Source organism: Microcaecilia unicolor, chromosome 3, assembly GCF_901765095.1.
Source record: "Microcaecilia unicolor chromosome 3, aMicUni1.1, whole genome shotgun sequence".
In the NCBI taxonomy this organism is placed as follows: Eukaryota; Metazoa; Chordata; class Amphibia; order Gymnophiona; family Siphonopidae; genus Microcaecilia; species Microcaecilia unicolor.
In genome coordinates this window covers 33122169-33145460 of record NC_044033.1, presented here as the reverse complement: position 1 = coordinate 33145460, position 23292 = coordinate 33122169, and the positions used below count along the sequence as shown (strand labels likewise).

The 23292-nt window shown below is 44.0% G+C and overlaps 1 protein-coding gene across 2 annotated transcripts in view; it reads right to left on the bottom strand.

Moving 5' to 3' along the window:
* TTC7A (tetratricopeptide repeat domain 7A) overlaps positions 1-23292 on the bottom strand; it is a 557697-nt gene that overhangs the window by 240372 nt on the left and 294033 nt on the right. For both annotated transcript variants that reach the window (XM_030195820.1, XM_030195819.1), the window contains one exon: positions 10370-10487. In XM_030195820.1, the coding sequence (XP_030051680.1) occupies positions 10370-10487 (118 nt within the window). The remainder of the gene's footprint in view (positions 1-10369; positions 10488-23292) is intronic.

Genomic DNA, 23292 nt, shown 5'->3' with positions numbered 1-23292 from the left:
AAATCTAAAAGCTTCCGCTGAAGTCCACTGAGACCAACAGAATAAGGGAGATGGAGAAACCCCTTACGCCGCAGAATCTAGTAGTCAACTTATATATGGCACTGATGTATCCAAGGGTGTCAACCATATTGTAGACTTTGGTATCATCTGCAAAGAGGGAAACCTTACCAGACAGTCCTTCAGCAATATCACTTACAAATATGTGAAAAAGAACCGGCAAAAGAACTGAACCTTGCGGTACTCCACTGGTAACATCTTTTTCTTCAGAATGAGCTCCATTTACCACTACCCTCTGTTGCCTTCCACTCAACTAGTTCCTAACCCATATCAAGGCACTCAGTTTATTAGTTGTCTATGAGGAACATTATCAAAGCTTTGCTAAAATCTAATTGCACCACAGCTAGCGCTCTCCTTCGATCCAACTCTATGGTCACCCAAAGAAATTAATCAGATTTGTCTCTAGTGAAACCATGTTGCCTCAGGTCCTGTAATCCATTGGATTCCAAAAACTTAATATTCTCTGTTTTAAAAGTGTTTCCATTAATTTACTTACCACAGAATTCAGACTTACTGGCCTGTAGTTACCAACCTCTTCCTTACTTCTGCTTTTGTAGAGAGGAATATCTGCTCTTCTTTGGCACTCCGGGACCAGTCCCGACTTTAGAAAAACATTGAAAAGGTCAGCCAGTGGCACCGCTAGAACTTCCCTAAGTTCCTTCAGTACCCTCAGATGTATGCCATCTGGCCCCATCGCTTTGTCATAGTAACATAGTAGATGATGGCAGATAAAGACCTGTACGGTCCATTCGGTCTGTCCAACAAGATAAACTCACAGCATAATGTATAATGTGATACTACCTATGTATACTGGATCTTGATTTGTCCTTGCCATTTTCAGGGCACAGACCATAGAAGTCTACCCAACACAGTCCTTGTTCTCCAATTTCTGAAGTTGTCATCAATGTCCTACTGCAGCCCATCCAAATCTGTCTAGCCATGATCAGGGCACAGACAATAGAAGTCTGCCCAGTACTGCCTTTGCTTCCCAGTTACTGGTGTTGCCATCTAATCACTGCTAAGCTTCTTTGGATCCATGCCTTCTAAGCAGGATTCCTTTGTGTTTATCCCATGCATTTTTTAATCCGGTTACTGTTTTCATCTCCACCACCTCCTGCGTGAGGGCATTCCAGGTATCTAGCACCCTGTCCATGAAAAGTACTTCCTGACATTATTCCTGAGTCGGCCCCCCTGCAACCTCAATTCATGTCCACCTCTAGGTTAGCCAGCTCCTCACGAACACAGTCCTCTGAAAACTGTTCAGGGACTACCACCCCTCCATTCCTATTTGTGTTTGTCTTCTGAGGTCCTGCTCCCAGCCCAGCTCCTCACAAACACAGTCCTCTGAAAACTGTTCAGGGACTACCACCCCTCCATTCCTATTTGTGTTTGTCTTCTGAGGTCCTGCTCCCAGCCCTTCAGCTGTGAACACAGAACAGGAATATTTGTTAAGCAATTCCGCCTTATCTTTATCAGCTTCTACATTTTCCTACCCTTCACCTTTGAGTCTCACAATGTCACATTTGCACGTCCTCCTATCACTAACATATCTAAAAAAAAAAAATGTCTTGTCCCCAATGTTACTGTATTGGCTATTTTTTCTTCCATTTGCATCTTTGTTTTCCTGACTACTCTACCAGCTTCTCTTAGCTTTTCCAAATATTGTTGCTTGTCTTCCTCTTTCTGCAATCTCTTGCAGTTTATAAAGGCTAGCCTCTTTTTCCTTACCTTTTCAGCTATTATTTTTGAGAACCAAAGCAGCCTCATTTTTCTCTTTTATTTACTTTCCTTACCAAAATGTAGGGCTGTATCAAATATTCATATTCGATTTGGCCCCGCATACATTTGGCCGAATAGTGATTTAAATTTAAACACGAATAGTCTGGGTTTCCACTGTGCTAAATCCTACTGAAATAAACACTTGATCTCTGATTTAACGTTACTTAATTTATTATTTGTTATGTTAATGCTCAAAGCCCATTTTTCATATTTGGTATTCGCATTCAGCTGAATAGTATTTTTCATTACTCACATTCTGCTGAATAGTTAAATATGCAATTTGGTACATAAATGTTTGTTGCCCTTACAATAATCCCTTTCAGTTTTTCCCACTGCTTTCCAACGTCTCCCAAATGTTCCCATCCAGAAAGCAATTCCTTTAGGTAATCCTCCATCTGAATAAAGTAGGTTGTTTTTTTTTTGTTTGTTTGTTTTTTTTAACTCTAGAACCTTCACTTTTGAATGAATCCTCTCCACACCTATTTTAAGATTAAACCACACCATCTGGTGCTCACTGGATGCCAGGTCACCTACTACAGCATCAGAAACACTCTCTCTAGACTGCCCCAATTTGATTGACTGCACTTTTTGTCCTTTAGATTGTAAGCTCCTTTGAGCAGGGACTGTCCTCTGTGTTAAATTGTACAGCGCTCCGTAACCCTGGTAGCTATTTAGAAATGTTAAGTAGTAGTAGTAATAAGCACTGTTCAGTATGGCCCCATTCTACGTGGGTTCCATTAACAACTGCTGGAATAGTTCCCCCTGTAGAGAATCCAGGATCTCCTGTGTTTGCTTTTTTTCATTATGTGAATAATGCCTCACACTTTCTGCACTATGCCTCTCCACTACCAGAGGCAAAAACAGTACTGGAATTCAAGACAGCATGAGCTAAAAGAGGATTTTCGGTTGTGGGAAAGTGAGAGTTAAGCCAGAGACCAGAGAGTGCAAGCAGTACTGGCAAAGGATGGTAAAAATGGGCAGATTAGACAGGGACAGGGCCACAAATGTGCTCAGTTTTGCACACTTTTTTTATGTAACGTATGAATACTCCTTACACATGGCACGGAGGACCAGGTTTAGTACATGGTGCTCAAAATGTGCACTGAAAAAATAGGCACGTGCCCTTTATAGAATAGCACATAACTCCAATTCCTTCACCTAACTTTTAAGTGCTAGACTTATGTCTGTTGAAACCTGGTGTAAATGCTTGTGCCCAAGTTAGGCATGCTGAGGCAGTATTTTATAACTAAGCGTGCAACTATTTGGAAAGCTCCTCACATGCCCATGGCCACATCCCCTTTTGTGTTACACACTTTAAGTTAAGCACCATACTGTATAAAATAGCATGCAGACAGATGCACGCACAAAATTTTCATGAGTGCCATTTAACATCAATAATTGGTTGTTGGCACCCAATCCTGGATGGTTTAAAAGTTCATTGACCAATTAATTTGCACATACATCTCAGCAGCACACCCACATTTCGGCACCATGTATTGAATCCAGGGAAGAGTGTATTATAGACCACAGGATCTCAATGGCCTGTTTTCTGTGTTATGCAGCAGCAGTGTGGTAATGTGAGTGAGGGCGGGTGAGAGTTAAATGTGAAAGAAAATCACTTATTTTCAGGCAGAGGAATAGCTGATCTATTCCCTTCACAAATCAGGAGAAAATAGACAAGTAAAGTCACTCCCAACATTCGTGTTCTCTCCCATGGCTTGTTCCTGTAGGCCTAAAGCATGCACTTGTCTGCTCCTCCAAAAGACAGCCCAACTACCTTGTCTCTATCCCGGTGTCCCCAAAGTTCAAGTCCTGCCTTCCAATACTCAGCACAATTGGGCCCAGCTTGGCCCTGACTTCTATAGTCACAATGTCTAACAGATAAGCCTGACCTACCTCAAATAAGCTTCTGCTTCTGGCATTTACAGGGTAGCAAGGTCTGTTGTGGTGCCACCCCTCTTCCTCAACAAAATATGGATATACTTCATATATTTGCATGGTGTTTTAAATTCTTACAGTGGATAGTGCCAGGATGGTGCATGGGTGTTCTACCTAATTTAACATATGAGCCAGCCCAAGGGTATCCGATACCCTAGGTGAACCTTCAACTATATGTGCTTCTCCTGACACCACCATCTCCCCTTCCCTACACCCAGTCAGGTGTCCAGCATCTTCCCTTTCTCTCCCCAAGTGTCAAGCATCTCTCCCCTTCACTACTTACCATGTCAAGCATCTCCCCCTTTTCCTTGCCCCTACTGCCCCCATCACACAACCTCAATGCAAACTTGAAGCTGCATTAAAGAAACAACAGAGCACACCACATGGCCTTTGAACACCTGCACGTGATCAAGGCCTTCTGCTTCCCTCTTCCTCTGAATCAAATTTCCTGTTGGAGGGATTGAGACATGGCAGGGCTTGAGTATATGTAGGTCAAAAGCCTGCCGCTGCACTGACAGCGGCTTTCAAATGCTGCTGTCCTGTTATGTTGGCACCTGTCTCCTGCCCTCAAATTCTGCCATCCTAGGTGGATGCCTAGTCAGTCAAGTGGTAGGACTGGCCTGGACTCTACAAATATTCAGCTGCTATTCAGATAGCTATGGGGATAAAGTCAAGACAGCAAAAAGGTTGCCCTAACTTAAATTGCATAGCTATCCAGAAAGCGGTGGAATATTGCCATTATCCGTATAGCTAGTGCAAGGTCACTATTGATTACATATACAGGGTGAGGCAAAACAAAGTAACCCCCTAGAGATTTTTTGCTGTTTTATCAGCAACCACTTGGAATTTCAATGTGAAATTTTACAGCTTTATTTGTTGTTACTATCTACATTTATGTGCTGAGTGGAATGAGATACCAGTTTACTGTTAATGACGCCACAGTGACACAGACTTTTGTCTGGGGAGCACATGTTGGAGGCCTATAACAAGTACGGTCCACACAAGAAGAATACACATCTTCTAATAGTTAAAAAGGTTTTTATTCTTGCCACTTTAAAACACAACCTGATGTGGCCACGTTTTGACTCTCTAGAGACTACGTGTCACGGTTGGTAAGCCCTTGTGTTGGTCCAGAAGACCAACAGTCCACAAGCCCAGTTCTTCGCCTGCAGCAACCACCGTTCCCCAGCAGTTGAGCCCCTGGGTTCTGGTGGTCAACAGGATTTAAAAAAAGGGTCTCAGGACTAAGGGCTACTGGCAGTGACCCAGCCGAAGATGGCGTTAGGCACCGGCAGTAGACAGAGGCAGGCAGCGGGTAGATGGATGCAAGGACTAGGAAAGGGTCGGAAGCGGGCAGCAGACAGGAGGCAGCGTCAGGTTCAGGCAATGGTCAACGGCAGGTAGCAGAGAGGAGGCAGCGTCAGGTCCAGGCAATGGTCAGTGGCAGGCAGCAGACAGGAAGCAGCGTCAGGTCCAGGCAATGGTCAGTGGCAGGCAGCAGACAGGAGGCGTCAGGTCCAGGCAATGGTCAACGGCAGGTAGCAGAGAGGAGGCAGCGTCAGGTCCAGGCAATGGTCAGTGGCAGGCAGCAGACAGGAAGCAGCGTCAGGTCCAGGCAATGGTCAGTGGCAGGCAGCAGACAGGAAGCAGCATCAGGTCCAGGCAATGGTCAGTGGCAAGCAGCAGACAGGAGGCGTCAGGTCCAGGCAATGGTCAACGGCAGGTAGCAGAGAGGAGGCAGCGTCAGGTCCAGGCAATGGTCAGTGGCAGGCAGCAGACAGGAGGCAGCGTCAGGTCCAGGCAATGGTCAACGGCAGGTAGCAGAGAGGAGGCAGCGTCAGGTCCAGGCAATGGTCAGTGGCAGGCAGCAGACAGGAAGCAGCATCAGGTCCAGGCAATGCATTGAGTCTCCGGCATCATTGCCAACCACAGAAGATAGCCAGGCTAACACCCACAGTCTGAATATCAGCCCCACACATTATAGTATTCTAAAAGGCACCCATGTAGATCCTCAGGCTCTGCCCATCTGCAGGCCTCCCTTGTAAATACAAACTATGCAAGATACGCGTGTATTTACAGAATAGCACTTAGGCAAACATTTGGCAAGTACATACATAAGCATATATGCTACTAGTCTAAACATTTACATTCGTAATACATGCTTGTTAGTACACATTTTATAGAACTGCCCCAACTGCATTTCTAGTGTATGCACAAAAAATGCATGAAACATTGAACTCCTCTGATTTTAAAATGCATTTAAGACGTTTGAAGCTTTACCAGGAACTAAATGATATTAGAACTGCTTTACCGCAGTTAATCCTAGCTCCTATGGACTACTCTAATTCTGTTTTCCTTTGTTGTCAGCCAGGATTTACAAGTGATTCAAAACACTGCAGCTATCTGCTAACTGGTCATAAGAAATATGATCATATATGTCCTGTATTATATTTGCTGCATTGGCTGCCAGTCCAACGGCATGTATACTTCAAAGTTTTGAGGTTAATTTTTAAATCATTAAGATCAGCGAGACCCTTGCTGTTGCTTGTCACTATCATGATAATGCCCAGTTCAGTCACTGAAGTCTCAGAATCAAGAAGATTATTTACCTGCTCGTGTACAAAAGGATACACAGGATATCCTGCCCAGATCTTTAGCGGCTTCCCTTCAACCTTGTGCCTTTTTGAGGCTGCTTTTAACTCCTAACCCCTGTTCATTTGTTCAGTACCCATGTCTGTTTTCATAATTCCCACCTTAAGTAGTTCCCTTATCTGTTCTGTTTGTCTGTGTTAAATCAGATTGTTTACCATTCAGGAAAATGTTAAAGTCCCATTTTTTTTCAAACAAGCTTACCTTAATGAACCAACTTAAATTCTACCAGCCCGCCTACACTACTCCTCCTCTGAAGATAACACTGACTTTGACACCAATTGCACCTCTGACCTTATTTTCAAATCCCCTTATACTCAATCTCCAGCCTTTTTTTTTTTTTTTAGTTACATTTGTACCCCGCGCTTTCCCACTCATGGCAGGCTCAATGCGGCTTACATGGGGCAATGGAGGGTTAAGTGCCTTGCCCAGAGTCACAAGGAGCTGCCTGTGCCTGAAGTGGGAATCGAACTCGGTTCCTCAGGACCAAAGTCCACCACCCTAACCACTAGGCCACTCCTCCACTTCTCTTCTCCATCCTTTTATACCATATCCCTCCCAATCTCCTTCCCTTTTACCTATCCTATCCTTGTCTACCTCCCCTATTCCAATTCATATACTCTTGGGCACTGTTGCCATTCTGTTTATTACAATCTATATATATATATAAAAGGCAACCCCAACGTTCTGAAGCCTCCACGGAAGTTGAGGCGCCCGAGATATCCGGTGTGCCCTGGAGTGTCTGCACCGCCCTCGCGTCAAAACGTCATGACGTCGAGGGCGGAGCTATTGACACTCGAGGGCCGGAACGGCCCACAGCGAACAAGGCAAGTAGCTTCGAGGGACGGAGGGAGGGGGCCCCTTGCTAGCGCCCGTTTCATTCCGCTCAGAAACGGGCATTTTTTCCTAGTTTATAATATTCTTCTCACATGTCCTTTGTAATGCTTTTTTTTTTTTTTTCTACTGTGTAAGCCGCACTGAACCTGCTGTATGTGGGAAAGCGCGGGGTACAAATGTAATAACAATAATAATAATCTATTCCTGCTTTGCATATGTTCATGGAGCAAGAAGTTGAAACAGGATGCTTTCAGTAGAAGGTCTACTTCTCTAAGATCATGCTACAAACTAAGGGCTCCTCTTACTAAGCGACGGTAAGCCCAACATGGGCTTACTACTCTCTATACAGGAAGTACCGCTGGGCTACCACAGCAGCCTGGCGGTACTTCCCACCCCAAGAGTGCTGTCATTTACGGTGCTACAAAATGTATTTATTTTTGTAGCGTCGGAGTGTACCCGGCGGTAATCAGTTGCCGCCAGGTTAACGCGAGAGCCCTTACCGCCACTTCAATGGGTGGCGGTAAGGGCTCCCCCCCCACCCCAAAATGGCCGCGCGGCAAGTGATTTACTTGCCGCCTGGACATTTCCTGTGGGAAAGTGAGACTTGCCTTTTACAAGCTACGGTAAAAGGGGGCCTCGGCGCACGTGTAAAACACGCGCCGACGGCAGCGCTGGCCCCCTTTTGCCACAGCTTGGTAAAAGGGACCCTAATTTGTTAGAATTCAGGGGAAAAATTAAAACTTACCATTTTACTCAGGTTTTCAAGAAATGCTAATCAACTGATCTTTGTTTTGGTATCTATGTCTGTTTTATTGTTTGATGCTGCTGGCGTATTATTTCTTATGTTTCAGTGTAAACCACTTATAATCACTAGTGATTAGCAGGCTATGAATACTTAGAAAGAAAGAAAGAGAGAGAGAGTCAGAACCAGGTTCTGGCTGAAGAGGAAAACTTCCACACTGGCAGGTATAGGTTGGGAACCGGCTTTTCAAGTGGGAATGGGTCACCAGGTTGCAGGGTGGTGGGAAGAGGAGGGGTTGATTTGTTTCAGGGATCTCCTGGATGATGGGGAGTTAAGACCCTTAGAGGAGATCCGGGAACAGTGTGGGGGAGGTGCGGGAGATACTTATTTTTATATACAAGTCAAACATTATATGAGCCAACAAGGGTGGTTGAAAAGGGACCCGGAAGAATACGAGGAACTTGAAAATTTGTGGGGATCATTGGGGAAAATGAGAAGAGTTATTAGAGGTAGATCTTTTGAGAAATGTGCTTATATGATAAAATGGGAACAGGATCTGCAACGGGAGTTTACAGTAAATGAGTGGAAGGCTACAGTAGTAGAAGTCAAAAAAGCTTCGAATTGTGTGTTGTTAAAAGAAAATGCCTTTAAGATATTGTCGCGGTGGTATTATACCCCGCATCGATTACATGCTATGTTCTCCTCGGCATCCTCACTGTGTTGGCGGTGTGGAGATGAGGAGGGGACTTTCTTGCATATTTGGTGGTCGTGCCGGACTCTACAACCATTTTGGAAGACAGTAACGACAAAAATTTCAGAAAGCACGAATAAGCCGTTCCAATGCACGCCGCACTGGTGTCTTTTGGGTCTCGGTAACAGAAGAGGAACTAAATGGCAGAGGCGCCTTAAGAGGATTTGTTTAACAGCGGCTAAGAGTGTCATTGCAATGCACTGGAAGAAACAGATGGCTCCCTCAGAGCTGGACTGGACTCTGAAACTTTCCCTGGTCGGGGAATTGGAGCAACTAACGGACAAAAGAATGGGAAGGTACAGCCCATCTTCTGAACTGTGGTCTCGATTTCAGCGATTAACCCAATAAGGACAGTTGAAATAGAGCTGGGAGGGGGAGGAGGAAGGGGGGGAAAACGTGGGGGAAAAATGAATACGTTTACATTGTTGTATTGTAATGATGCTTAATAAAAATATTCAAACAAAAAAACAGCACCACGGGCCTTTAAAAATGGAACACAGTTCTTTAATGAATGAGCCTTGACAAAAAGACCCGACACGGGCCGTGTTTCGGTGACTAGCACCTGCGTCAGGGGTCACAGTGATGACGTGGAAAACTTGGGGAATAACTCGAATATATTCCTCTACAATATATTATTCCTTACCCCACGTCTCATGTAGTAAAAGCTACAAAGCACCAAGGCACTTTCACTTTCTGTATCAAAATGGATGAAAAGCTGTGCTCTCAAAAGGCTCTGCTTTTAATACCACGTCACACAGGGTGGAAACATTTTTTAATGAACTTAAGTGAAAACCCTGTGTGACGTGGTATTAAAAGCAGAGCCTTTTGAGAGCACAGCTTTTCATCCATTTTGATACAGAAAGTGAAAGTGCCTTGGTGCTTTGTAGCTTTTACTATATGAGACGTGGGATAAGGAATAATATATTGTAGAGGAATATATTCGAATTATTCCCCAAGTTTTCCACGTCATCACTGTGACCCCTGACGCAGGTGCTAGTCACCGAAACACGGCCCGTGTCGGGTCTTTTTGTCAAGGCTCATTCATTAAAGAACTGTGTTCCATTTTTAAAGGCCCGTGGTGCTGTTTTTTTGTTTGGACTTTAGTTTGTACTTTGTTCCCTCTCTTTTGTTACATAATAAAAATATTCAAACATTAAAAAAAAGAAAGAAAGAAAGGGATTATATACTAACAGCAAGCACTAACACCATTAACATGTGTTATTTATCATAGGGGCCTGTGCATAAAATGAGCCTGCAGTAAATAATTCACATTATCCTTTAGTAAATGACCCCCTAAATGAGATAGGTGGAAAATCACAATACTGTTGAAAAAAAAAATAACATTTGTTATGAAAACGGGTGTCTATTTTTCATAGACAGTTTCTGCGGTTGTTGTTAACATGGGCTCCTTTTGCGAAGCAGTGCTACCAATTAGCGTGTGAAGAAAGCGAAGAAGCCCATTCAATTCCTATAGGCTTCGTCGCATTTGCCGCACTGGAATAGCTAGCGCGGCTTTGTAAAAAGAGCCCATAATGTTTCACAAAATTCACTGATATACACTCAGATCTCTACGATAACATTACCTATGCGATCTGATAAACAGTAAGACAATTTACCATCGGAAGCTTGAAGACTGTACACCAGACCCAGGGCCAGAAAACCCTTAGGAAGGAACTCCCCAGCATCCTCACCCATGTCCATTATCAGTCTGGCAAAATATTCACCTTCTTCGAGCTGTATAAAATGGAAAAAAAAAAAAAAGCTAATGAATATTTTCTCATCTTTCATGTTTACACTGGCACTGAGGTTATCAGTTGTAGCTGTATGATATATCAATGTAATATTTACAAAATATTACAAACCTATAGTCTCTATATATAACAAGTGAAGCAAACACCTTTATTCATATTTTATTTTATTTCACAAGATCTTGATATACCACTAATCGCAGAAATTGCATTGAAGCGGTTTACAAATTAAAAGCTCACGAAAGGTAAGTAGAAATACGTTCACCAAGCAGTAATACCTTTATAGTTTCAGTAATTCATTTGCCTAGTAGATGGCGGCAGAAAAAGACCTGCATGGTCCATCCAGTCTGCCCAACAAGATAAACTCATATGTGCTACTTTTTGTGTATACCTTACCTTGATTTGTATCTGTCATTTTCAGGGCACAGACCGTATAAGTCTGCCCAGCACTATCCCTGCCTCCCAACCACCGGCTCTCCCACCCAATCTCGGCTAATAAACTAAAATGAACTCTCTCTCTCTCTCTGGACTACTGCTTGCAACTCAACAATGTTGCCAAGTAGAGCATACACAAGGTTGTGTCTTACTGGTTTATGCAGGATGTGTGATGCTACATGTGACATCCGAGCCAATGTGGACAAATCAAACTCAAAGTGCGTATAATGTTTTTCTGATTGTATCTTACTAATGTGGCTATTCCCAAGATTTAAAATATTTTATAAAACTCACAGTATATTTTGACCCTTTTTCAATGCATGCTATTTTCTGTAAACACACATTCCAGCCATGCACTCTTGACTGTGATAAATTATTGCTTGATGTGAGATGTGTTGATAACACATTCTATTTATGGTCAAAACAGCATTTCAGGATAACCACAGCAGAATTTTAAATGCAAAATTAGTATCTTATTCTCTCCTCCTCCTTTGGACTTCCATCTCGAATGAAAAAGGTCACTGCTGTGATTATGATGCCATGAGCCTTCACTCTCAGTCACCAGGGCATTTCCCCCTAATTTTAACCCCTTTCCATCTAGCCCAACCTTCGTAGCAGCAATTCAAAGCCCACCACTTCCTCCAGTGACCAGCCAAAATGCACCTTGAATTTCTCCAATAAATGATGGCTAAGGCTATCTATTCCCTTCCCCCCTAATCACAATTTCCTCTGTCCTAGTTAGGGTTACCATATGGCTCCAGAAAAAGGAGGACGGATTGAGCCAGCCGGGTTTTACTTCCATTGCTTAAAGCAATGGAAGTAAAACCCGGCCGGCTCAATTACTTCCATTGAAAGCAATGGAAGTAAAACCCGGCCGGCTCAATTACTTCCATTGAAAGCAATGGAAGTAAAACCCGGCTGGCTCAATCCGTCCTCCTTTTTCTGGAGCCATATGGTAACCCTAGTCCTAGTCAATCCAAGAAATAGACGTTAAGACTCAGTAATCATTATTATTATTTGGGATTTAGCTCACACTTTTTCGATAGTAGCTCAAAGCACATTATATTCAAGCACAGGGTTTATAAGCTAACTGGTTGATTTTGAAAGTGATTTAAGCAGGCTTAAATCACCTTGGGCCGCCCAATCACCGATATTCAGTGGTACTTAATCAGGCAGTGCCATTGAATATTGGCTCTGTCTAGCCACAAAAAAAAAAATGGGCAGGTCAGGGACAGGACTGGGAGCAGTATTGGGGAGGAACTGGCAGTTATTTCGGTGCCGGCAATATTCAGTGCAGTTAGGGGTAGCTATGCGGGTTCGGGCACTGAATACTGGCCAGGACTCACATAATTATTTGAAAGCAGTCTGCAGCTCTGGGAGCCCCCTCCTGGTCCCTAAAAACTTTCCCTCTTTCCCTTTTCTCTACTCCCGTCTGCTTCCATTCAGAACCCCCAACACCCCCTCCCCCACGATCTAGGTAGGCTCCCCTGGGGGCTACCTTCCATCCCTGGTGATCCAGTGGGGTCACTGGGGCCAGAAACAAAGCCTACTTGCTCCTGCCCCTTGCGGCTCCAAGCAGAAAATGGCTGCCATGTGACCTCTTGTGGCAGCTTTGCAGTACAACATAAGCAAGGAGGTTTAGTAAGACAGGAGACAGCATGAAGTCACAAAGCTGAAGCTGGTTTCCCCCAGCAGCTCCCATCTTGGTACTTTCAAAAGAAACTATTAGCAGCTGCATCCATACTGTCGTTTGTCATTGTTATTTTATCTCAGTTATATTTAGAAACATGCCGACTTCTGCAATATACAGATGTACCCAGGGGAACTATCACAATGGAATAACCTTTCATTGTTTATAGTAGTAATCTGCCCTAAATCACAATCATTGTGTCATCTACAGGGGGCTAGTTAGGGGGCACCCTAGTTGGAGACCAGGCAGGGTTGGAGCTCAAGACAGGCAGGGCTGGAGCTGGCATCGACATGAAAAAAGGAGATAGAGCAGCTTTTAAACTAGAAACGGTGGGGGGGGGGGGGGGGGGGGGGGGGGGGGAAGGCCGACAGTCGCTCAAAGCGCATGGTTTGGGATATCACCAAAACAGGGAAGATAGGGTATCCTGACAGAGAGGTTGCAAAAGAGACCGTAGTAGATAAGGTGTCCTTAAATAAAAATCAGACAAAAGATTGCAAATTAATACTGTCAAGTACTAATAATAAGCATCATGTAAATAGGAACAATAAACAAACTTTGAAATGTCTATATGCGAATGTCAGGAGCCTAAGAAATAAGATGGGGGAGTTATAATATATTGCACTAAATGAAAAATTAGATATAATAGGCTTTTCTGAGACCTGGTGGAAGGAGGATAACCAGTGGGACACTGTCATATTGGGGTACAAATTATATCGTAGTGAAAGGGTGGATCGAATTGGTGGAGGGGTAGCATTGTATATTAACGAGAGCCTTGAATCAAAATTCTGCAGGAAACAAAACACTTCTCGGAATCACTATGGATTGAAATTCCACATGTAAAGGGGAAAAGGATAGTGATAGGAGTGTACTACCGTCCGCCTGGCCAGGATGAACAGATGGATGCAGAAATGTTAAAGGAAATTATGGACGCGAACAAACTGGGCAACACAATAATAATGGGTGATTTCAATTACCCTGAACCACAAAAAGGAACAGTAGAATACTATCACCGTTTACAACAAAATTCTACTTTGTAATAACCCAGTATTGGAGGTGTACACTTACTAGCATTCATGAAAACGTGGAGAAAAAAAGACTTCAGAAACCATAAAGAGTGCTCATTGTGCAAGGACAACCCTTCAATTTTAAAGAACTCCTCTTCTTCAATCACTAGTCTTCACAAAAAAACCTCCACTCTTCTTATTCATGTAATACATGCACATATACCTTCCACAATACTATATGGTGGAGGCTTATTTAAACAGTACACATCCGGTGAACCAATTTGTACTTAACTTGAATGCACTTGCTGGGCTTTGCATCGTATGCTGTGGAAGACAGTGGACGACAGTGTGGATTGACAGCAGCAAGTGCATTCAAGTTGGCGTCCTGGTTATAAAGACTCTGAAGAGGGACTAAGACACTTACCTCTACTTCTCCATCTTGTGGGGAAAGGGGCCTTTGAAGCTATACGTGTTTTTAAAGACTGAGATTTCCTTTAAATGCTCATGGAGTCAGCCCATAGTAAAGGGGTTCAAGATCTTTTTCAATATCATTTGACTCCTTTTCCCATCTCTCTCTCCGGCACGCTCTAAATCTGCTCCTTTCTGATCCAGTGCAAGTGTGATACACTCATTCCAAATACTCCAAGCAGGGATAATCCCTATCTGTGTTTCTACCTTATTATTTTCTGTTTGTGAGCAAGATGCTATCTTAAAATGAAATGCTGGTTATGTTTCACCCCTTCGGCTAGTACAAGGACCCTTTGACACTGTGAATCACCCTTTCCTGCTCCCAGAAAAGATTTATTTCCCCTCATGAGAATGACTCAGGCCTGTCCAGCAAACTCATGCTTTCAATTTTAGGTCTAGAAGTTCGGCCCACTAGTGTTTCAGGATAATCCCATGATTACAGGGCACCTAGGGGAAAAAAAAAGTAGCTATTTTCTGACTGCTTAATCAGTCCAGCTCGTCAGGTCTCTAAACTCTACCACAGCCCACTCAAATAAAGGAATAAGGGCCTTCGGCATCAGGATCCTGCTTCATATGCCAGCAGACCAATACGGAAACAGAGGGAGGAGCAGCGACAGAAGGGATCCTAAAGGTGGGGCATCATAGGAACTGTTCCTCAGAAGGTTGGCACTGGCTAGCCACACCAACAGGTGGCGCTGCACTCTACATAATACAAAGCAGCAGAAATAGGATCCCTCTTGCAACATAGTGACACTTTACTATGCTAGACAGAAGATCACTACCTCTAACTTCTCTGGATGTGCCCTTATTCATGCAGCCACAAACACAGATTCGAGAACTGAAATGGCTGAATCAGAGTTTTCTGTATCTGCACATCGCCTAAAACTATTTAAACAGAGTCCAGCGTCACTGGTTCTTGTGTTTGAGAAGGGTGAAGACCCTCCGCAGGCAGCGGAGATTTACAGTATTCTATCCTGAGAGCTGCAGATGGAAACTGCAGAGAAAGCCAGAGAGTCCGAGAACACGCCTCTCTAGGCTACGAAATAAGACTGCAGATCCCATCACCAATAATCAACACTATTAACTCTGGCAGAAAGCCAGGCAAGCTTCACTGTTGCCAGAAACGACCCACTCTATGGAGACTCTTATTATAGCAGAAGAAGGATTGAGAAGACGGAGAGTACTGGAATAATACATTTCAATCAAGGCTTCACATCAAAATCATGTGGTGCAAAAACAAATCATCTGATCACCACAATATTCAAGAGGTTTGCTGTACAAACACAAAAACTACAGCATCTTTGTCTAAACTTTCTCTGTATTGCTGTTTACATTGTTCGTTGCTCATACAATGATTATATTGTATTCTTTGGACAAGTAAAGCAGGCAGGAGTTCTCGATGCGGAGCTCCCCCAGGAGTAACATTATAATAGCACAGAAACTAAAGACACAGAGTCCCCAGTTTCCTGTGGGAGGCTCAAAGGTAGATTTTATGGCAAGTTATCAATAGAAATCAAACAAAATAAAACATGGAAAAGAAAATAAGATGATACCTTTTTTATTGGACATAACTTAATACATTTCTTGATTAGCTTTCGAAGGTTGCCCTTCTTCGTCAGATCGGAAATAAGCAAATGTGCTAGCTGACAGTGTATATAAGTGAAAACATTCAAGCATTACTATGACAGTAAAATAGATACCATTGGAGATTCTACATGGAATGTTGCTACTATTGGAGATTCTACATGGAATGTTGCTATTCCACTAGCAACATTCCATGTAGAAGGCTGCGCAGGCTTCTGTTTCTGTGAGTCTGACGTCCTGCACGTACGTGCAGGACGTCAGACTCACAGAAGCAGAAGCCTGCGCGGCCACATTGGTGATCTACAAGGGCCGACTTCTACATGGAATGTTGCTAGTGGAATAGCAACATTCCATGTAGAATCTATAGAAATCAAACAAAATAAAACATGGAAAAGAAAATAAGATGATACCTTTTTTATTGGACATAACTTAATACATTTCTTGATTAGCTTTCGAAGGTTGCCCTTCTTCCTCAGATCGGAAATAAGCAAATGTGCTAGCTGACAGTGTATATAAGTGAAAACATTCAAGCATTACTATGACAGTCTGACAGGGTGGTAGGAGGGGGGTGGGTAGGAAGTATGCATGGGGACATCAAAGCATATCATTGATATTCTAACAGGATGGGTGTGGATAGGTGATGGGAGGGTGATCAACAGAGACATACAGCTTTATGGTTTATAATGGGCTAGGAACCCCAGATCCTTGTTAAGTCCTTTCTGTTGGGTGTTAAAATATTCAATCATTCTGACTTCAAAGGTCTTACGTTCTTGTATGGTTTTAAAGTTACCTTTGAGGATTCTCACTGTGAAGTCACTGGTACAGTGTCCTGGTCCTGTAAAATGTTGACCAACAGGCGTGGGAACCCTGCTGGCACCAGTATTGTTCATATGATGTCTATGTAAATTGAATCTTGTCTTAAGCATCTGGCCTGTTTCTCCAATATAGCATCCTTCGTTACATTTTTTACACTGAATGATATATACCACATTGGAAGATGAGCAAGTGAAAGATCCCTTTATGTTGAATATCTTTCCTTTGTGGATGACTTTGGGGTCCTGTGAAATATTTTGGCATAGTTTGCAACTGGATAAATTACAGGGAAGTGTGCCCTTCTGTTCCTTTTCAGTCTGTGATGGAAGTTAAGAGTGGACTAACACGGCTACCGCACTCCTCTACTTAATATGGCAAGTTATCAATTCTGTGGCACATTGGGTAGATGTGCATAGATTTATATATTTAATATTTTTATTTTACTTTACAAAAAAATATACATTAAGTCATTTTCCAGCCTACATCTGTCTGGGCAACTTATATCTTTCTTTAAGATTTTGGGAGTGGGGGAGAGGGATCTTAACAATTTGTGCAGGAAACAATAGTTAAGTGGATTGGCCAGGGGGACAGGCTTTAGGAACAAGGAAGATGATGAGGAGATTTGGGGGACAGTAAAGATCAGAGATCAAGGGAGGAGGAAATGGGAGATGGGGAAGCAGTGGCGTAGCCAAGGGTGGGCTTGGGTGGGCCCAGGCCCACTCACTTTAGGTTCAGGCCCACCCAGTAGCAGCATACATATGATGTGGCTGGCAGGGATCCCCAAGCCCCACCAGCTGAAAACTCCCAACAAGTGTCCCTCCTGCATACCTTGTAAGTAGCAGATCTTCGCCTGCAGTGAGCAGTGACATACATACTGCTCGCACCGGCCCCACAGCCTTCCCTCTGATGTATTTCTGCCTAGGCAGAAACAGGAAGTTGCATCAGAGGGAAGGGTGTGGGGCCAACATGAGCATTGTGTATTAGTTGCTGCTCGCTGCTGGTGAAAATCTGCTATTTAAAAGGTATGCGAGGGGAGGGGATGTTTGAGAGACCATATGGCATGCAGGCGAGACCAAATCACCTGTGGGATGGGGCGAGGTTCTTCTGCCCACCCATCTGAGGCCCAGGCCCACCCAAAATTGGGTGTCTGGCTACGCCCCTGTGGGGAAGAAAGGAACAAACGTGATCCAGGACCAGAGGACGGTAAGGGAGGAAGGAAAGGAGGAAGGATGATACCCTTTCTCACATCCTCTCCCCCTGCCCATGTGGTATAGCTATACCCTATCACACACACAAATACAGCTCTGATCCCCTCTTTCCGCCATCTCCTGTCTCTCACACCCACAGGCACCCTGCCTTACCCATCACCTCCCTCTGCACCAAGCTCCTATTACTTGTAGCTCCTTAGTTGGTCCTGTCATGCCCTTACAGCTCTCTGCAGAATTCCCCTCCCCACACATTCAAAAGTTCTTTCACCTTCTCCATTTGTCAGTTCTCTCCCTGCCCCTCTGTCAATCCCTCTTCCTCTGCCAAGAGGGGCTCAGCAGAAACTGTGGATGTGTGGTGGTACCTCAGTCCATTGCTTACTCCTGACAACTGTGGCTCACAGGTTGTGGCCTGTCGCATATGCAGGCCAGCGTTAAGGGGGTGGAAACAGGGCAAATGCCCTGCGCCCCCCCCCCCTTGCCACAAGGGCCCCCAAATCTGCCCAAACATTTGTGGTCCCCTCCTAATGTGTCTTTGGGGCTCCTTCCCGAATTTCTGTCTTCGGTCTCAGCGTATCTAACACCAGATTTGCGCATATGGCTCTAAGTGCAGTCAGTCCCCAGGCAGTAAGGTTGGTGCATGCAGTCTAAAGCACCATCGCCCACCTTTTCCTGCCAGCAGATGAGTCAGTAAGGGCAATCGTGTACATCCATGCAAAAACAGAAGGGCCCATCCCGTGATTCCACACAATTACATGGCAGGAGCTGCGTTTTGTAGCTTTACCTGTATCCTCAGACCCAAGAGATACCAAGGAACCTGAGTAAAGGAACTTCATGTTGGTACGATGGAATTTTAAATTTCCCCTCTTTTTAGACAGGTTTCAGAGTTCAGCTCATGTACCAGAAGTTGGGCTCACATTAAAGACTGCACTTAGAGCCATATGTAATACGGTAGAACAGAAGTGCAGCACACATGGAGCTGCTTCAAATCTTAAGCCAGGGCTCTCCATTCCACTCCTCAAGGGCCACTAATATCTTTGGTTTTTGAGCTGACCAGGCTATGCAAGGAAATATATGGATATCCTGTGAACTGGATCCATTTGTATTCTGCACTGAGGATGCCTGTTCTATGAATTGTCTACTCCATATTCATTAAAGAGTTCAGTAGAAATTCAGTTGACTTTGAGGAGTCAACAAAGAAACTAGTTTGCCAATATTTATCTGATATAAGCGCCTAATTAGAATATAAGAACATAAGAACAGCCATACTGGGTCAGAACAATGGTCCATCTTGCCCAGTATCCTGCTCCCAATAGCGGCCAATCCAGGTCTGAAGTACCTGGCAGAAACCCAATTAGTAGCAACATTAGATGCTACCAATCCCTGGACAAGCAGTGGCTTCCCCATGTCTGCCTCAATAGCAGACTATGGACTTTTCCTCCAGGAACTAGAGGGCAGTTCTATAAAGGGGTGCCTATCTAGGACCTTATTCTGTAAGCAGTGATTCTCAACTCTTCTTTTGCCGTGACACACCTGACAGTCAATGTTCATGTGTGTGACACACTGAGCACTACAATTTTCAGCTGACCAAAAAAAAAAAAGCCAAAATATTTCACTTGAATCTTTTTTTTAACAACAGTGAAATGACATTCTTAAAAATTTATTTTTTTAAATAAACTATTAGTGAAATCAAAGCTAACTTTTTTATCACAGTTAAAATGCTTCATCACATACTTCATCAGTGAGAAATCTGGGGTTGAATGGTAGGCAAATTCACACTGAACTTTACTATCAACACTGAGAAAGCTGGGATGTGTCCCCTCACAGCTTGCTATAAAAATATATATATAGACTCAATTCTGGTGTCACCTCAGTAACATCAACACAAAATCCCTTCACTGCCAAATACTTTTATGAAATAACACAAAACCGTAAGCTACTCAAAATGTGTAGCAAATAGAAATGGCAGTGATCATTGTCACAGAGGAGAGAGCAGGCACTCACATGACTGGGCCAGACTGACTCGAGTTGCAAGGACAGCGCAGAATTTCTAGCCCTGGCTGATGACAGAAGTGATCACACTGGCAGCGAAGAAGGGAAGCAAACCTGCAACATTTGGCACTAACAGTAGCAGTGACCACTGGGATTGGGGAAGAAGCAAAAATAGGTACTGATTATAGAAAGGATTTCAAGTACTTTATTCTCTGGCTCTCTGATCTGCCCAGCCTGCAAGCACACATAGGGGGCTCATTTTTGAAAGAGAAAAACGTCCAAGAAGTATCATAGAGCAGCATTTAGATGCTTTTCTTCTCAAAATGTCCAAATCGGTATTTTCAAAATCTATTTTGCAGATGTCTATCTATGCAATTCATCTGTAGTGCATCCTAATCACAAGGGGGCGTGTCAGGGGTGGGCTTAGGGCATTCCCAACACTTAAACAAAAACACCTAGGGCTGTTTTCAGAACGAATAAGGCGCAAAAAGGTGCCCTACGGCCATTTGGGTTATAGCCCAAAATGATTGATAAGCACTGAACTAAGTGTGATTCTATAAAAAAAGGTGAATAAATGCCATGCTACATAGTTTCAAGGTGGGTGTACACGTTACCAGAGTCTGAGTGAAGCGTGGGTGGGGTGCACTGTTATGAACAGAAATGATAGACTACTATAATTTATACATGAGCAATTACATTAGCTCTATGACTGGCATAAGTGCTCACACCTAAATTATAGGCATGTATTTTATAAAGGAATTGGGCACCTACTTTCCTTTATAGAATAGGCACCCCCTAGGTACCTAAATATAGGCACAGTATAGAGAATTGCCCTCTCGGAGCTAATTTGCAGCTTTCATCCTTCTGCCTCTCTCTCCCTTCTCAGCAAATGATTTGGGCTTTTCTTCTCTTCTTATAGGAAAAAGGGGAACTCTATCCGAATAACTAGAGTCAATCCTGTATAGCGTTACCAAAAAGACTCTAGTGAAACAAATATATAAAAAAATCTTATTTTATTGTTTCAATATGTCACCAAAGTGACATCTACTAATAAGTAACCACTCTCATTCAACACCATTCGTACCACTTACATACCATGCTACAAATATGAAAAAAATATCTGTGAGCTCAATCTAATATTGTTCAACATCTTATGATATCAAAACATAGATCTTATATCATAGATATTTTCATATAGACAAAATATTCAAATGTCGTTCCTTGCTTCAAAAAGGACTGTAACAGTAAATGTCCAAACTAGTGTCTCTCACTGTCACTGGTAATACATCCCAAGAGTTAGAGTTTTGGTAACGCTTTTCTTCTCTTCACCAGAAGAATGTTAATTGGGCCCAGGTGCTCAATCCCCTTCACCTGTGTTCTGCGCCCTTGCTGCTTCCTGACTACAGCTTCCAGACTGCGAACCCTCCAACATGAGGGTTCCTTTTCATTTCCACACTCTCTACATCTTCCTGAACATATCTTAGCCCAGTATGGCCATATCCCCATTTGTGTCAGAGAATTCACTGAACCACGTTCTCTGTAAAAGCAACAACCACCAGGGTTGGTGGTTGGGCGGCGGGGATAGTGCTGGGCAGACTTATACAGTCTGTGCCAGAGCTGGTGGTGGGAGGCGGGACTGGTAGTTGGGAGGCGGGGATAGTGCTGGGCAGACTTATAGGGTCTGTGCCAGAGCTGGTGGTTGGGAGGCGGGGATAGGGCTGGCCAGACTTATACGGTCTGTGCCCTGAAGAGGACAGTACAAATAAAAAAGTAGCACATATGAATTTATCTTCTTGGGCAGACTGGATGGACCGTGCAGGTCTTTTTCTGCCGTCATCTACTATGTTATGTAACAATACCTAGGTCTGCCCCTGTCATTAGAGCTGGCAGGTCTTGAGCATTTGCGTTCATAGTGTTCCACCTAGTTCTCCTCTCTTTGTCTACATTCATTATAGCCTCATTCCTGCTTCTCTTGTCCATCAGGTTGCTCAATGGTAGTCTAGAGAGCGCCTCACTTTTGTAATTCCCCTTGACAATTTTCATTTCATTGTTTATTCTGGATTGCAGCCTGAATCATTCATCCAGGTGCCACACCCTTTCCTCTACTTTAAGCAAATGTTTGTATGACCTGAATATCTCACCTAGGATTCTCAGTCTTCTCCCAGAATATTGTAAACCAGGGGCGTATCTGTAATGGGGCCACGGGGGCCAGGGCCCCCATAGATTTGGCCCAGGACCCCCCTACCGACGCCCCTCTTAACTCCCCCTCCCGTCGCCTACCTTTGCTGGCGGGGGACCCCAACCCCCGCCAGCCAAATCCGTTGTCCATCGTTCGTTTGTTTTCTTCTTTCTGAGTCTGACTCGTTTCTGACGTAAAGGACGCGTGCAGGATGTCAGAGTCAGACTCAGAAAGAAGAAAACGAACAAAGGACGATGGCTTCGGCTGGCAGGGGTTGGGGTCCCCCACCAGCACAGGTAAGCGACAGCGGGCGGGGGGTCGAGAAGGTCGTCGGTCGGGCGGGCGACAGTTGTTGGAGGTGGTTCTGGTTCTGGCGGGGGGGGGGGACTACCCCTCACCTCGGCTCTGGACCCCCCTACCGGCGAAGTCCAGATACGCCCCTGTTGTAGACTATAGGCTTTATCATTCCATAAACACTCTCAGACCCCAACATGTCTAAAATCTTCTCGTTTACACTGTTTGGACCTACATATTAAAGTTTGTGACAGGACACAGCTAGAGAAACATGCGAGAGGAAAGACTGTATGCCTGTTTGGTGGGTAGAACCAACAGATAAAACAGCCACATACCTGTACAAACACAGCTGTATAAACACCCCCAGCCACTGCATCTCTCTCACATCATGATGGCAAAGCTGAACAGGCTCTCCTAGCAAACAGTGTTCTGCAACACATAGGTTATTGTCCTTTTCTGTCTCCTAATCTGCACCATATTTGCCTCTAAACACCAAACAGGCATTAAAACTCTTTTTTTTGTTTGTTACATTTGTACCCCGCGCTCTCTCACTCATGGCAGGCTCAATGCGGCTTACATATACAGGTACTTATTTGTACCTGGGGCAATGGAGGGTTAAGTGACTTGCCCAGAGTCACAAGGAGCTGCCCGTGCCTGAAGTGGGAATCGAACTCAGTTCCTCAGGACCAAAGTCCACCACCCTAACCACTAGGCCACTCCTCCACTGTTGCTACTACTTGATATTCTACATGGAATGTTGCTACTATTTGAGATTCTACATGGAATGTTGCTATTCCACTAGCAACATTCCATGTAGAAGTCGGCCCTTGCAGATCACCAATGTGGCCGCGCAGGCTTCTGCTTCTGTGAGTCTGACGTGCAGGACGTCAGACTCACAGAAACAGAAGCCTGCGCAGCCTTCTACATGGCATGTTGCTAGTGGATTAGCAGCATTCCATGTAGAATGTCCAACAGTAGCAACATTCCATGTAGAATCTCCAATAGTAGCAACATTCCATGTAGAATCTCCAATAGTATCTATTTTATTTTTGTTACATTTGTACCCTGCGCTTTCCCACTCATGGCAGGCTCAATGCGGCTTACATGGGGCAATGGAGGGTTAAGTG